Here is a 16,557-nt window from a genome sequence, read left to right as displayed (position 1 = left end):
ACTTGAATTTTGTTTAAATCCACTATTTAAGTAATTTCTAAACTTTCAGTTTTTACACTATATGCGAACAAATTTTAGAAACTATTACAGTAAATTCTTTAAATATATATCAAGAATATTTTGCTAAATGCTTCTCATTTAAACTGTATGTCAATCAATTCGGTAGATTGGAAAGTATAGCACAAGTTGAAAATTAGTTGAAACCAGTGAGCTGCGAAGTATAATTAAAGTCGGCCAAGAATTGCAGTGACCTCAAAAAAGTCCAAATAAGACGTGATTGTTTCAGATAAGGGTTTCCCGTAGTCTTTTTTTTACACTTAGGGGAAATACAAATTAACGTCAATTTTGATGAAAACTGGATGTTAATTACAATCTGAGAAATCATTTATTATAATAAATTAATACACCATTTTCTGACTTTTCGCATTCCTTGATTAAAATTTTACGACTTCTGAGAAATCTTGTAAAACATTTCAGAATTTTTTAAAATCTTCTATAAACTTTTTTCAGTCCATAAAAATCTATTTCAATTTTCTGGAATCTCTTGGAATAAATCGATACGTAGCTCGATAATTTCAAATATTTTAAGTATCAATAACATCTTCAATGCTTTATAAACTGAAGACCCTGATCGAATATAAGTATTATTTAAACGGTCAAAATGAGGACCTCAACTGTTCTTACAATACTTATACGAGTTTCGCGACCTTTTCCGGCAAAACGCGTATTAGTCCCGTGCAGAAATGACGACTCAATTTTGGTAGGGTGCTAGTTATTTTTAGCTAACTTTATTGGGGCACTGAACGGGAAATCTGGAAAGGACCCGACAAGAACGTCACGCTTTACAGAAAAGGCACTAGCCTAGACTCTCTGACCAGATTCGATCGAGGGTGCCTTTCTATTTCCTGACTAAACAGTAAGATCCTTTCTAGATCCTTGCTCTATTTCCCTATTAATTCCTAATTTGATTATAGGTTATGTGGTGATGTGTTATGGTGTACGAGATTTCGTAATGATTGCAATTAAAGTTCTTCTCGGGTAGAAATTATAACATGTTTCTTAAGAGGCCCTGTCTCTGAAAAATTCTGAAGTGTGATGCTATGGTTGCAATAGTAAAAAAGTTTAACTAGGACATTGCCATAATCTGTTACCAGAAATTTTTTATTTGCAAAAGGAAAATATCAATCCAAATTTAAAATATATTTTCTTTGCAAAAGTTAAATTTAAACATTTTTTACACCTTTCTGTAACCTTTCACAAACACTCTTCCATTTTCTCGCATTTTTATTGATATTAAATTCTTAACGATACTTCGCACGTTATTCTGAAACTAAATTAATTGTTGAAGTTGACTAAAGAAGGCTTATTACTTATAACTAAAGAGATACGCAGTTTATTAAAATATCCACAAGCACCGAGAATCGAACGCACGCACTGCACGCGTATAAGTCGAACGCCTAATCCCCATAGCTGCGATGCCACACGCTGAGTACGATATCATAAATACTTGACGGTATTCATTCGATACTTTCTAACTTAGGAAAAAAGGTTCTTGAAACTCGATTGGTTAAAGATGGTTTTTAAACGTACTTAGATGATTTTAAAATCAATATACGAGAAAAAATTTTTTTAAATTTTTTAAGGCACCAAATGTTTTAAATTTTATCAGAAAAAGTGAAAGTTATAAAAATTTGAGTCCCGGTAATTTTTAAAATGTTTTCTTTGTTAATTTAAGTATAATTAAGCATAAGAACATTAGATCACTTCTAACACTCACAGCCATATTTCCCGTTTTACCTGTCGTGGGCTTTACAAGGGCTCCAGAAAATAATTAATCGATAGAAATTGTTTTTAATATATATCTTTATGAACAGAGCCTTTTATCTAGTTTGATTGGAAAATATAATGCTAAAAAGTAAATGTCAAGTGGCACACGATAATAACCTTTCGAGGGCCAGCCGAGGGAAAGCCTGGATTCTTTTAGCTACAAAATCTGAATGCGGCCTCGCGTAAGAGCCAATATTTATTTTAGGCATAAAGAGAATATTTCTACCTGGGTTCTGCGATTAAAAAAATATTAAATTTGAAATTAATTGCTTACACTGTGTAAACGAACAATAAGAAATGTTCAATTAGTATGAAAAATATATTTTATTCATTATTTTTTAGTCTTATTGTAGAACTTTAATTGCAACACAGTCTATAACAGCCTTCTGCATTGTTACTTTCTTCCACTATTGTCGATTGTTTAGTGCATAATTTTTTTTTCAATGGGTAACTTTTGCTCTTAATTTGGTTTAACTCCCATGATTATAATTTATTGAAAATTCAATTTTTATAGGTATTGACAAATCTAGGGAAATACCTTTTGTATTTGAGTAGTGCCTATCTAAATTCAAAGTTAGGACCACTCTAAACTTCCCTGTAATTGACTAGAAAACAAATAGAGGAAACTCTACCAACCCCTGACAAGAGCATGCGTAATATTTTCTGGTCAAGTTACCATTAATAACACCCGACCAGGTCGCTGTTTAAATTTGGGAATATTAGGCCATCTTATATCCCGTATTGTCCAAAAAGTTAAAATTCTTCGACCGTTTTATTTGGATAATACTTGGACGCCTTTCACGCGCTCGCCCGGTTATTCGATCAAGATCTTCAATTGCGCTTCTATCTGTGTACAATTTTTTGCATAATTGCTCTGAATAAAAAGTATAGTTCAAAAAATGTACCAAAATTATTATTTTGAGACAAAAATGTTATTCTTATTTTATTAGAACCCAGTAACTACTTTCGAAAATTATAAAAATACTATTTTCGGAAAGAAAATCTTAAAATTAATATTAAAAAAATCTTTTGAAAACAAAAATTAGCAGCTAAGTTATCTCTACGATTCTCAGAGTTCTCGGAAGAATATGTATGAGTATAGCATGAATATAGCAGGCAGGCAGACGTTACGACGTCTACATTTTTTCTAATGAGAAAATCCTGGACAGATGCTCATATTTCTGGTCGTTTAAGAGATAATAATAGCATTATGCTGAATTTGCTACCCGCTTTTATGTAGATTAATAAGAGTTTTATTGGCTCTATCCTATCATGCAACTGTGTTACTACACAAGTTTCTGTCTCTCCAAAAAGTTAGTAGAAATTTATTCAGGAAGTATAAGGTAAGCTTATCAGTGCCAAACAGTTCGTAAATTTCGAATCCAAACATTTAAATACACATTTATATTGAGTGATATAAAGAGAATACTTCAAAGTCATACGTAAGTTATTACTACATTTTGAATGTTTAAAAATTTTAAATAACTATCTAGAAATACAAAATTAAGATATAAATTATGTATAATAATAAGTTGTTATAGGGTTTCTTAAAGCATAGCGTTCCTAAAGAAAAAACGTATAACGGACGAATAACTATTGTACGAGAAAGCAAAAGTTACCTTGAACCTTTCGTTAAAAAAAGAAAAAAACTTGCTAATCCTATTTGGAATCGAAAGAAAGATAAAGGAAGAGAAGACTGTGAAATAGAAAAAGTGGATCATCAGCCATGTGTAAAACAAAAGCTGTTTACAAGAATATTGCTTCTGATTCTTCAAACATTCAGCGTTCAAGGATTTCTCTCTTTTATGAAATCATTTTTTACTCTTTTTAAGGAGATTTTCAACCACAATATAATACATTCAATATCGATATGGTTAAAAATGCTGATTTTATAATATACATTTTTTTATTCAGCTAACTTTTATAACATTTTACATTTGAAACACAGATTATAAAAATGTATGTATATAGTTCTTTTTTAGTTACTCACCCATGGTAGGCCAGAAAGGACAACAAGAAGAATATGCATGCAAGGACGTCAGCCCTTCCAACAATTCCGGTAACCTGAAAACAGATAATAATATTTTTTAATCGAAGTATCTCTTCCACGCGAAATTCAGGATATGAAGCGAAATCGTTGTTATAAGTTTGGGTAGTCATCTCGGAATTACTCTTTTAATATACGTATCTTATTATCAGTCATATTGATTAATCTTCACAACAACCCTATATAAGTCTAATGAATTACTATTAAATTGATTTCAATTTCAACGCTTTTAATGAAGGGATATTATATATTTTGTGTAGATTAAAGATCCCTTTTAATACTACTTACAATTATCAGCAATGAAAAATTCTGTAAGAAAATCGGTAAATGAGAGAATTGAAAGTTTATCATATGGTTAATTCGAGAGAATAGAAACTGCACAATATACTTAATTTTTCCATATACTAATTTCTCAATGAATGTGGAAGATTAAAATAAAAAGTTAAATTATCATTTCTCCGCACGAATCTTTGTTCTGAACCTACATCAAACGGGATTTCTGTGTACAAGTAGCATGGCAGAGATAGTGATAGGTATCCAAGGTATTTTGAACTTCAGTGAATTCTTGACATTCCCAGCATCACCAAGGTTAAATTTCTACTGACCGCATTATAAGCACATCAAAATAAACAGCAGGCCATCTCAACTGTTTAAGTTCAGATTTAACTGAAAGATATATTCTGCCTGTAAACTAATTCATCTATAGAACTAAGAGAACCCGATTCGAATGATTATGTCCAAATGCAGATCTCTATTATTCAAACTGTACATTAATATTATTATTGAATCGAATTTTGTAGGATATTTAGTTAAACTGAGAAGAGAAAATAATAATAAATCTTTGGGCCCTAGTTTCAAGTATCGATCAAAATAATAGTTGTAACTTAAAATGTTCTAAAGCCCATTAAAAAGTTTTTTGAAATTTCATCATTTGTACTTTGCTTACCAAAGGATCAATCTAAAGTTTCGTACAAAAAAATCAATTTTCGATTATACTTTCATCGTTAAACACATTTTTTCTAAAACCCTATCCATATTTAATTTCTTTCACCTAAATGCATTAGAAGCAATGGATTCCGCTTAGCTAATTTTGATAAAGACAAGTTTATATTGACTATAAGGTTATTTTATCAATATTCATTGAAATTAAAATTTTGAATGCTAAACAGTACCCCGTAATTTATTCACTGCCGTTTTTTATTAACATGTGGGAATTAAAATAAAATGTAGAACAACAAAATTAGAAAACAAAACTTTTTAAATTAATTACGACAGCAACTTCCGTTCATCTGTGCGCGACGAAAATAACAGGGACATAATTGCACTCAATCGACTGCAAACAATCCAACGAATTATATCGAAAGTTTTGATTAAGGCACTAACTATAATACATTCTTAACTTTCAAAGTTTACGCCCTTGCTCTCCAGCAAGAAAGAAAGGTTGTTCGTGAATCGAGAGGTAGAGCTGTGGAAGGGGCGCAAAGAAGTTAATAGATAGAGAAAGCATAGTAGGCGAAGAAGGTAGGAGGGGTTCCGTTTAAGTTGGAGGCCAATTATAATTAGCTCTCAGTGAACCTATTCAATTTGGAGTTTGGCGAGAGAGGGGGGAGAGGGAGAGAGGGGGGAAGAGTAAAAGAGATAGTAATGCAGTTGCGTTCCTTATAAACTGGAGCAAACTAAAACTGCGTCTATGCTTACCATCTCCTTTCATTTGACAGGTGAAAAAAACTAAGACAGTCATAATTATTTCTTAAAGATTTCTATATTTCCTTGCAACTTCAAAAAATTGTCCTGCTTACTAAATTAGTTTTCCTGGTTTGATATAACGTGATCGAAAAGACTTAAGAATTTACAGATAGCAGTTTGCCAGCTACAACAACTACTTAGAGATCCTTGAGGGGATTTATTAGCATGCCAAAATAATGAAAAACGGGATTCCATTCTAAAGCCGCATTTTTGAATATATTTTCCTGCTTTTTTGCATAAGGCATCCAAATGTTGGTCTATTTTATTGGCCAGCGCCGGTTTTTGGTTCAAATGTTTATATTTTGTTTAATAATAAAACAGGAGAGAACAATAGAGAAAAATTTCAGTGACACTCAGTGTGGACCGTCGCAGCATTCTCATCGACCTTCGTGAAACTCAAGAGGCAGTTACCTTGGAGCGCATCAAATGGCGCGTCGAGATGCTCGTAAATCATGACCCTTTCATTGTTATGAGATGCAGGTTAGTTACAAATACCTAAAGTATGAAAGCATGAATGGATTCAATTTTAATTAACAGAATTAGCTTATTCATACAAGTGGAAGAAAGTGAAAACAAGATTCATAAAAATCGGTTAATATTTGCAGTAATAATATAAATTTTAAAGGGCACAAGACGGTACAGCCAGATACGTCGTAGCGTTTCAAACAATGCGGAACGAACTACCTTTTCATTGACAAGAGATTCATGCCAGTTACGAAACCTAATATTTGAAAGGATGACTAAATACAATTTTAATTGCCAGAATTTCTTTTCTTCATATAATTGGAAGAAAGTGAAAAACATATTCCGGAAAATCGGGTAATAATTGCAGTAATAAAGGAAACGTTGAAGTCCATTCAAAAGTGTAGCTTTTCCGACAACTTGACACCTACTCCCCCAATCTTAATAATAGGTACTTTATATAAACTGCTCATTTAAAAAGTTTTATTAGTTTCGAATAATAAGCTTTACTAAATGAATAAGCATTTTGCTAGTTAACAATGTGAGAAAAGCTTACTAAAGCAATTACTGACTTCTTTCGATAAAAATGATCATTTTCATCTTGTGCACTTACTTGAATTTCAAATTATGAACTTGTTAATAAGATTAAATGAAAAATTGGTTTAAAAAGATGATTGTAAGTATTCTATCTATATATAAACGGACAAAATTGTTAAAATGTATATCTTAGAGAGATGTACAGCATCCTTGAATTGCAGATTTCTACACCTTCATATTCGGTAAATATTACTTTGCGAGTTTACAAGTTCGAATCCAGGTTTTGGGCAAATATTTACATTAAAAAGAAATAGCAAATTCTGGTAATTAATCCATTTACTTTTATTGGGGGTAGGTTGTCTTTATCTTTGTATCGTTTCAACAAATTTTAATGACTTGCACAATTATTTAGCAACTTTCAGGGTTATTTTGTAAATACTGTGTCACTTATTAAAATGTTAACATCAATTAGTGACATTAGAGTGTATAGTGTGTATAATGTGTCTGAGCCTTAACCTATTATTGATATTGAGGGAATAGGTGTCAAGTTGTCAGCAAAGCTACACTTTTGCATGGACTTGAACCTTTGCATTCTTACTGCAATTATTACCCGATATTCCGGAATAGGTTTTTCACTTTTTTCCAATTCTATGAAGAAAACAGATTGTGGCAATTAAAATTGTATCCAGTCATCCTTTCAAATGTTAGGTTTCGTAACCGGCATGAATCTCTTATCAATGAAAAGGTAGTTCATTCCGCATTGTTCGAAACGCTACGACGTATCTGGCTGTACCGTCGTCTGCACTTTAAAATTTATATTATTACTGCAAATATTAACCGATTTTTATGAATCTTGTTTTCACTTTCTTCCACTTATATGAATAAGCTAATTCTGTTAATTAAAATTGAATCCATTCATGCTTTCATACTTTAGGTATTTGTAACGAACCTGCATCTCATAACAATGAAAGGGTCATGATTTACGAGCATCTCGACGAGCCATTTGATGCGCTCCAGGGTAACTGCCTCTTGAGTTTCACGAGGTTCGATGAGTATGCTGCGACGGTCCACACTGAGTGTCACTGAAATTTTTCTCTATTGTTCTCTCCTGTTTTATCATTAAACAAAATATAAACATTTGAACCAAAAACTAGCGCTGGCCAACAAAATAGACCAACATTTGGATGCCTTATGCAAAAAAGCAGGAAAATATATTCAAAAATGCGGCTTTAGAATGGAATCCCGTGTTTCATTATTTTGGCATACTAATAAATCCCCTTAAGGACCTTTATTAGAATGTCTAATCGCGTCCGAATTTTGGGGCCGCACGTTTGAATATTTTTGTCTGGCTTTTTGCATACCTCATCTAACTAACCATATCTCAAATCAAGCAGAGCCGGTTTTTCGATAAAATGTTTATATTTGGTGTAATAATCAATAACGTAGAGACCAATAGAGGAAAATAGCAGTGACGCTCAGTGATAGCAGTACCTGCATGTCCACTGCAAGTCTGCTCACCTTCGTCAAACTCAAGTCAGAAGACTCCCCGCAGGGTGATGAGTGACACGGAACGAATGAATGCCGGGCATTGTTAAGAGATTTCGGCCAGTTAAATAAGGATCTGTTACAAAACGTGTCATTATTAAACCGTAGACTCATTTCATTTTCATGTAAAAAATCAATTTATTCATATAATTGCCAACAAATGAATAAAGGATTCAGGAAAATTGTTTAACGTATACTGAAATAATGAACGTCTTTAGGGAATTTAGTCTGACCAATCTGCAATTGGTAACACAAACAAAAAATAATCGAAGTACTTTCTTTTAAGATATTTAGCATTTTAATAATCAGTTCTTACTTTTTAGGTCAAAGGGTTGAATATTTTTGAATCATTTCTTGCATACGTCATCTACATTCTCATTTCTTGAAGGATACAGAGCCTATCTATATTATACGTGCATCTAGATTAAAATTATAATCTTGATTAAACAGAATATTCAGCTAACGCCGCACGTTATTATTATTGTTCTTCTCTTTATCATTTTAAGAAAATATATAAACATTTCATTAAACAAATAGCTCTGCTTGCTTCAAGATGGTTTCATTTAATTTTTATGTGCAAAATCAATTCATTTATATAATTAATAGCAAATAAATAAAAAATTCAGCAAAATTTCTTAACGTGTGCAGAAATAATGGAAGTCTTTAAGGAATTTATTCTGACTTGTATAAACAATTATTATTTAAAAACAACGAATAGTCAAAGTAATTGTTTTAAAATATTTAGCAATTAAATACTCAGTTCTGAATTTTGAGGCCACGCGTTGAATATGTTTGTCTAATTTTTTGCATGCCTCATCTAAATTAATATATTTTAAACCAAGCAGAGCTATTTTTCGATAAAATGTTTAAATTTTGTTTAATAATCAAAAAGGAAAGAACAGTAGTAGTAGCACGCTGTGTTAGCTGTATATGCATTTTAGGTGCGTATAATATAAATTGTAATCTATAATGTAATGATTTTGTGGGTATTCACGTGCGGAAAATGAAGGAAATGTTACGATAAATGAGTCTGCGTTAATAAGACGTAAATTCACTAACCATAAGAACGTTTATTGAAATAATTGAATATTGTGGAATATTACATAGAGATTAAAAATCGAGATCGAACCGGAGATGAAGTAATCTCGACGGCATCGGACGCTTAACTGTCGGTCTGAAAAACGCTCTTCCATTCCAGCCCTTAGTTCAGCTTTTCCTTTGGCAAAAACTAACGGTACTTGGCGGAAAAGGGTACGTAGGGATTCTACCTAGTATCAATGCTGGACCTGGCTGCCAGATGGTCAAATCCTGTAAATTCTTTTAATGTATGCGAAGTCTCCACGCTTCCGCCTTCGAAATATTTGCCAACTTTCTAAATTCGTATACTTTCACAGGTAAAATATTCTTCGTTAAGCTAAATTAGATTTACAAACGCTAGTAGTCATAATGCCTACATTACCCCCTTACCAGTGATAAAGCTACATGGAAATAGAAATATAATGTCGTTTAAAAAAATTATCTACGGTATCAATGCTATTAATCAACGTTAAATCTTTTGCGAAATACAAATAAAAATCGTTGTGAAATACAAATCAAAATCGTAGATTAAAAACCACCCTGCAACCTTCCAAAAAACAAACACTTCTGCCGGATCGTGGGTTGAAATAATTTTTCTCGTCTCTTCTCTGTAGTTGCATTCTTGGCTGTTGTCGTTGTCATTTCTCTACGTTGTCATCGTGTACAGCTTCTCCGTCAGCCGCGTTTTTATTCTCAGTATCTTCTTCGAGGATGAACGCTGGTTTTAATCTGACGATGGAAACAGTGGCCTGTTCAGAAAAATTCGCCAGGCAATCTAAGAGCCGTGCCATATAACAATTTAGATGAGCTCGCTTTTAAATCTTTTATTGAGGCTCGAATGCCTAAAAGGACAGTAGGTAGGGCCTCCGCCCATCCTTCGTTTTCGTGGCACTTAATTGCTGCTTTTAACTGTCGGTTTGAGAAAATTCTTCGAATTGTTTTGACTGGAATTACCGTCCTCGATCGGTTGTAATTTTCAAGGGAACTCCAAATCGGGATACCAACTCGGTGTTGCGACGTGTCTCGTGACCTGCACGCGTTGACAGGGAATGCAACTCTTCGCCAACATCCTGCAATCCTTATTAATTGAAGGCTACACGAAACGTTTTGATACTAGCTTTAGTGTGGCTTTAACCCCAGGGTTCAACCTGATTCTAGAATCATGCGCCATTTATTGTACTGTTTTTGAGCTTCAGCTATCGCTTTACAGTCGATTGTTTCGACAATGCTTTCAACTCGTGGTAACCAATCCGCAACTACTCGTACATTATCTATGCCGCTCACGTGTTGAATATTCGTTGTAAATTGAGCGATAAAATCTAGGTAGCGGAAATTTCGAGGAGAACATTTATTTGAATTTTGAGAAAAAGCAAAAATTAAAGGTTCGTGGACGGTAAAAATAATGAAATCGTGACCTTTAATTAAATTTCTGAATCGCTTGACAGCAGCCATGCATCGTCGACACGTTGTTGTAACACGGCTCCCATCGAGAAGTCGAAGGCATCTACGCTAACTGATAATGGGACCCCTGCGACCGGGTAAACTAACATCGTGGCGTTAGCGAGAGCAGTTTTTAAATCATTAAAGACGCGTTCTAAATCTTTTATCCACGTAATTGGAAAGTTATTTTTCTTAGACCCGCAAAGTTGTGCATTTAATTTATGCTGAATTTTTGCGGCATCAGGTATAAACCAGCGATAAAAGTTAACCGAACCTAAAAATTGCCTCAAATTCTTTACAGTCGTTGGTTTTGTAAAATTTTTAATTGCTTTAACATGTTCTGGATCGATTCGTATACCTAGCTCGTCGACAATGTAGCCCAAGAACTTTACATGATCCTCATCAAAAACACAATTTCCAGAATTTAACACGAGACCATATTCGCTTAACCGTTTAAACAATAATCGTAAATGCTCTTCATGCTCTACGTGACCCTTTGATGCTACTAGAATATCGTGAAGATATGCATAGCAAAAATCTAACCCGGTTAGTACATGATCTATAAATCTTTGAAAAGTTGGCGCGGCGTTATGCAGTCCGAAAGGCATACGAAAAATGCAAATAAACCAAAAGATGTGGTTATCGCAGTTTTTTCCTCATCCTCCAGGGCAATTGGAATTCGAATACATGCTCTTACCAAATCTATTTTCTTCTAACAAAGTCCTCGATGCAAGGGACAGGGTAACTGTCCGGTATCGTGCGTGCATTGAGCGTACGATAATCACCGCATGGTCGCACTCCGTTGTCTTTCTTCGCTGCGAAGTGTAAGGGTGAAGTCCAGGAACTCTTCGATGGTCGTATGATTCCCTGTTGCATCATCACGTCAAATTCTGTCTTCGCTTGCTTGTAACAACCAGGTGCAAGCCGTCTTGGTCTGCAGAACTCTGAAGAACCGGAAGTGGTCTTGATATAATGATTTACGTCATGTTTCACTGGTTCTTTGCCGAAAACCACGGGTCGCGTTACTTCGTGAGACACGGAAAGAATGCGATGATAGTTCGTACTACCGACGATCGTTTTGATCGAAACGTAGTTGTCCGATGCTAGTCGCCCTTGTGTCGTTAACCCGGTTTCCAGATCGATTAGGCGTTTATTTTTTTAACGATGAGAAGTCCATAATAAACTAAAACTTTCATGCCGATGATAGGCGTATCCACATCCGCTACTATCATCCGCCATTTGAAACTTCGTCTCAGTGAAAAATCAAGATCGACAGCTATTCTACCGTACGTGTCTATGCGTGTGCTATTTGCTACATAGAGTTCGTATTCGCACTTGCGTAAATGTACACTCACACGTTTTCGCGAAAAAACACTTACGTCGGCTCCGGTGTCAATCAAATAAGCGATTTTCGATGATTTTTCGGTAACGAAAATGCGACGAGTTCTGCTGGGTCCATCGTTGAGTGTCGCTATCAATGATGATTCTTGTCGTTTCCCGAGGCCTTTCAATTGCATGACTTGCGACACTTCGTCGCCTTATCACCGGATTTTCTGTGGTACGAGCACAGATCGTATGAACCCGATTTGCGATTTTGAGACGAATTTCGACTACGTGACTGACTTCTTCCCCATTGTGGGCCTCGTCCACGCGGTCCTCTACTGATAACGCTGATTTCATTGCGTAATTTCTGTAACTCTTTGCGTAGAGCTGCAATTTCGGAAGCCTCAGAAACTTGCGCGATTCTACCTTTCTCGGATCGAATTTCGTGAATTCGATCGGCCATTTCCGACATCGCCGCTAATGACTTTTCCGTCATTGGTGCTAGCACATGCTGAGTCGAGACGGGTAATCTATTGATCTATAGGTTCCTCAAAAAATCTTCGTTCAGATCTGAGCCCGCGAATGATTTTAAATGACGAAGAAATTGTGACGGCGTTCGATCACCAATTTCTTCACCTTCTAATAATTTACGTACGCGCATGTTGCTTGAATCGGAAATTCTTTTAATCAAGCTGGCTGTCACGGCTTCATATTTTTCAAGTTGAGGTGGATTTTAAATAATGTCCTCGATATATTTCGGTTCGAGGTGCGCCATCACGTAACTATACTTTGTGGAATCTCGAGTAATTGCGGCAATACCGAACTGTGCCTCTAATTTTATACCACAGTGAAATTTTGTCTGACCAAAAAGTTCGTACGCGCATCGCGACCGCGTGTGCACTTGTTTTCTTGTTTGCGGCAGTCGAACATCTTTGTTGCTTGGTATTCGTTTCGTATGGCATTTTTTTTACGAACGTGTCACCAATTACTAGCACTAAAGTTGTTCAATTCACAGTTGCACTTTCCACGCTTGAACACTTCACGATCGCGTCTCTGATAACGTCGGGGTCACTAATTGTGGGTATTCACGTGCGGAAAATGAAGGAAATATTACGATAAATGTGTATGCGTTAATAAGACGTAAATTCACTAACAATAACAACGTTGATTAAAATAATTAATCACTGTGTAATGTTACATAGAGATTAGAAATCGAGATCGAACCAGAGATGAAGTGATGTCGACGGCGTCGGGCGCTTAACTGTCGGTCTGGAAAACGCTCTTTTTGATCCAGCCCTTAGTTCAGCTTTTTACTTTGCAAAAACTAACGGCAATTGGCGGAAAAGGGTACGTAGGAATTTTACCTAGTCTCAATGCTGGACCTGGCTGCCAGATGGTCAAATCCTGTAAATTGTTTTATTGTATGCGAAGTCTCCGCGCTTCCGCCTTCGAAGTATTTGCCAACTTTCTAAATTTGTATACTTTCACAGGAAAAATATTCTTCGTTAAACTAACTTAGCTTTACAAACGCTGGTAGTCAGAATGTAGTCAGTTTTTCTAACTGACCGAACTTGAGTTTGAGTTTGACAAGGGTGGCAGGCTCGCTACGAACATGCATGTACAGATCTCATTGAGTGTCACTGCTATTGTTCTCGATTTTGATTATTAAACAAAATATAAAAATTTTATCGGAAAACCGGATCTGATTGATTTGGGATATGGTTATTTAGATGAGGTATGCAAAAAATCAGACAAAAAAATTCAAACGTGCGGCCTCAAAATTTGAATGCGATTGTCAATCTGATAAAGGACCTTAGGGGTTGAGCCCAAAATCGGTGTGGGTATTATCGGGGAACCCGAAAATCAGAGACTTTATTGAAACTGGAAAATTCTTTATAAAATTATGTTTTTACAATTTCATATCTATGTAGTAGAGAGGAGTTGATTTTAGACGTTAAGGGTTGGAGCCCAATATCGGAAAGGGTATTTTCGAACAGCCAAAAAATCAAAGACTATTTACACATAAAAATACTCAAAAAAGATTATTTTTAAGAAAGTGATATACACTTGGCAGACAGGGGTTGATTATTTTTTGAAAAACTCATATCAACGTGGTAGAAAGGGGTTGGTTTTAGACGTTAAGGTTTAGAGCGCTAAAATCGCAAGGGGTCTTGTCAATAAGTGTAAATCCTGATACGCCATTGGCACTTGAAAATTCTCAAAAATATGTTTTAAAATTTCATATTTACGTGGTAGAGAGGGGTTGATTTTATTAATGAAGGGTTCTAGCCCAAAAATCGTTAAGAGTAGGACTCAAAAATCGGAAAGGTTATTTTTGAGAAGCCCAAAAATCAGAGACTTTATTCAAACTGGAAAATTCTCAAAAAGTTATTTTTTCTACAATTTCTTATTCACATAATAGAGAAAAGTTGATTTTAGACGTTAAGGGTCCAAGCAACAAATCGGAAAGGGTAGTTTTAAGGAGCCCAAAAATCAAAGACTCCATTGACACTGAAAAATTCTCAAAAAGATTATTTTTTACAATTTCATGTCTACGTGGTAGAGAGGGGTAATTTTAGACGTTAAGGGTTGGAGCCAAAAATCGAAAAGGGTATTTTCGAGGAGCCAACAAATCAGAGACTCCAGTGACCATGCAAAATTCTCAAAAAGATTATTTTTTTACAATTTTATATGGACGTGGTAGAGAGAGGTTTATTTTAGACGATAAGGGTTGGAGCCAAAAAATTGGAAAGGATATTTTTAAGGATCCTAAAATTCAGAGACTTCATTGACACTGAAAAAATCAAAAAAGATTAACTTTTGGCAAAGTTGTATCTACGTGGTGGAGAGGGGTTGATTTTAGACGTAAAGGGTTGGAGCCAAAAAATTGCAGTCGGTATTTTTGAAGCGCCCAAAAGTCAGAGACTCCATTGACACTCGCAAATACTCAAATAGATTATTTCTTTACAACTGCATATCTACGTGGTAGAGAGTGGTTGATTTTACACGTTAAGGGTTGAGCTAAAAAAGTGGAAAGGGTATTTTTAGAGAGTCAAAAAATCAGAGACTTCATTAGCACTGGAACATTATCAGGGAGATTATTTTTCTACAATTTCATATCTACGTTGCAGAGCGGGGTTGATTTTAGACCTTAAGGGTTGGAGGCAAAAATCGAAAGAATATTTTCGAGGAACCAAAAAATCAGAGACTTCAGTGAGCATGGAAATTTCTCAAAAAGTTAATTTTTTTACAATTTTATATGGACGTGGAAGAGATGGGCTGATTTTAGACGTTAAGGGTTCAAGAAAAAAATCGAAAAGGGTATTTTTAAGGAGCCCACAAATCAAAGACTCCATTGACACTGAAAAATTCTCAAAAAGATGATTTTTTACAATTTCATATCCACGTGTTAGAGAGGGGTTGATTTTAGACGTTACGGGTTGGAGCCAAAAATCGAAAAGGGTATTTTGAATTTGAATTGACAATGGAAAACTCTTAAAAAGATTATTTTTTTACAGTTTTATATGGACGTGGTTGAAAGGAGTTGGTTTTTCTCGAAAATGAATAGAGTAAAAAAAATTTTTTCTGGTAAAAAATATCAAAAAATATGCATTATATGACATTTTGTTTTTCGTTAGGGGCACCCCTGAGTTGTCTGACCTCCACCAGCCAGGCTTTTTACCACTCAACCAGCGATGCTTGATGTAAGTACACGCCCGCGAACCGGTAGAGATTCAGCACCCGTGGCTAATGTGATTTACAAACGCTCATAGTTCTTACAAGGGACGTACGTGCATGGTGCGAAGATGATACCTAGTCTGGTGACTGATTGTTACTTCTGTTATAACGCACGCACACATGACATGTCAGTTGATTCCTTCTTTTTCTTTATTTCGCTATGCATTTCGCGAAATTTAGGGTCATCATCATCAATTCGTGGCCCTTTGAAAACACGATATCTATCGGGAATCCTTCTATGATATCAGAATTGTGAGTAAAAAAATAAATTTGCAAACGATTCTAACCGTTCAAATGTTGTCATTTGCTGCTTTCGAAAAATTAATATTAGTTGTGAAAATAATGATTTCCTCAACAAAAGGTTAGATTATTCAACATTGTATTGGCCTGCGGATCTCGCAAAACCTTGGATATTCGACCAGTTTTATTTCTTCCGTTCTCAAATCCTTCCCAAAAAATATATGTTCAGTCACTGCCGTACCTATCAAATCAAAAATCAATGTCAGATTTAACCAGAATCCTCAGGAGCCGTCCTTAAATTACGTAAGGTTTTTGGGTGGATGGAGGTTAGGCATTTTTCTATGCTATCTTTATGTGCGGGTACGTAGTCAAAAAACTTGCTTACGTAAGATTTTTTCCTCGCTGAAAATATTTGTTAAAAAAATATACAAATGTCATATTTTATGCAATTTTTTAATCTCTCCTCATTCAGAATAATAAATTCTCTTCTTTTCAAAAGTGTCGAAGTTTTTATATTTGTATCACGACAAATATCAGAAAAAATTTATTCGAAAACAAACACGTTAGATAGGGGG

The 16,557-nt window shown here is 34.9% G+C and overlaps 1 protein-coding gene across 1 annotated transcript in view; it reads right to left on the bottom strand.

Moving 5' to 3' along the window:
* Nucleotides 1–16,557, bottom strand: part of LOC117173266 (protein O-mannosyl-transferase TMTC1-like) — a 1,004,108-nt gene that overhangs the window by 507,732 nt on the left and 479,819 nt on the right. Inside the window, exon 3 of the mRNA XM_033361737.1 lies at nt 3,818–3,891. Coding sequence (XP_033217628.1) covers nt 3,818–3,891 — 74 coding nt within the window. The remainder of the gene's footprint in view (nt 1–3,817; nt 3,892–16,557) is intronic.

This window comes from Belonocnema kinseyi, chromosome 5 (assembly GCF_010883055.1).
Source record: "Belonocnema kinseyi isolate 2016_QV_RU_SX_M_011 chromosome 5, B_treatae_v1, whole genome shotgun sequence".
Lineage (NCBI taxonomy): Eukaryota > Metazoa > Arthropoda > Insecta > Hymenoptera > Cynipidae > Belonocnema > Belonocnema kinseyi.
Note: the sequence above shows the minus strand (reverse complement) of the source record. Positions and strands in the feature narration are given on the sequence as shown.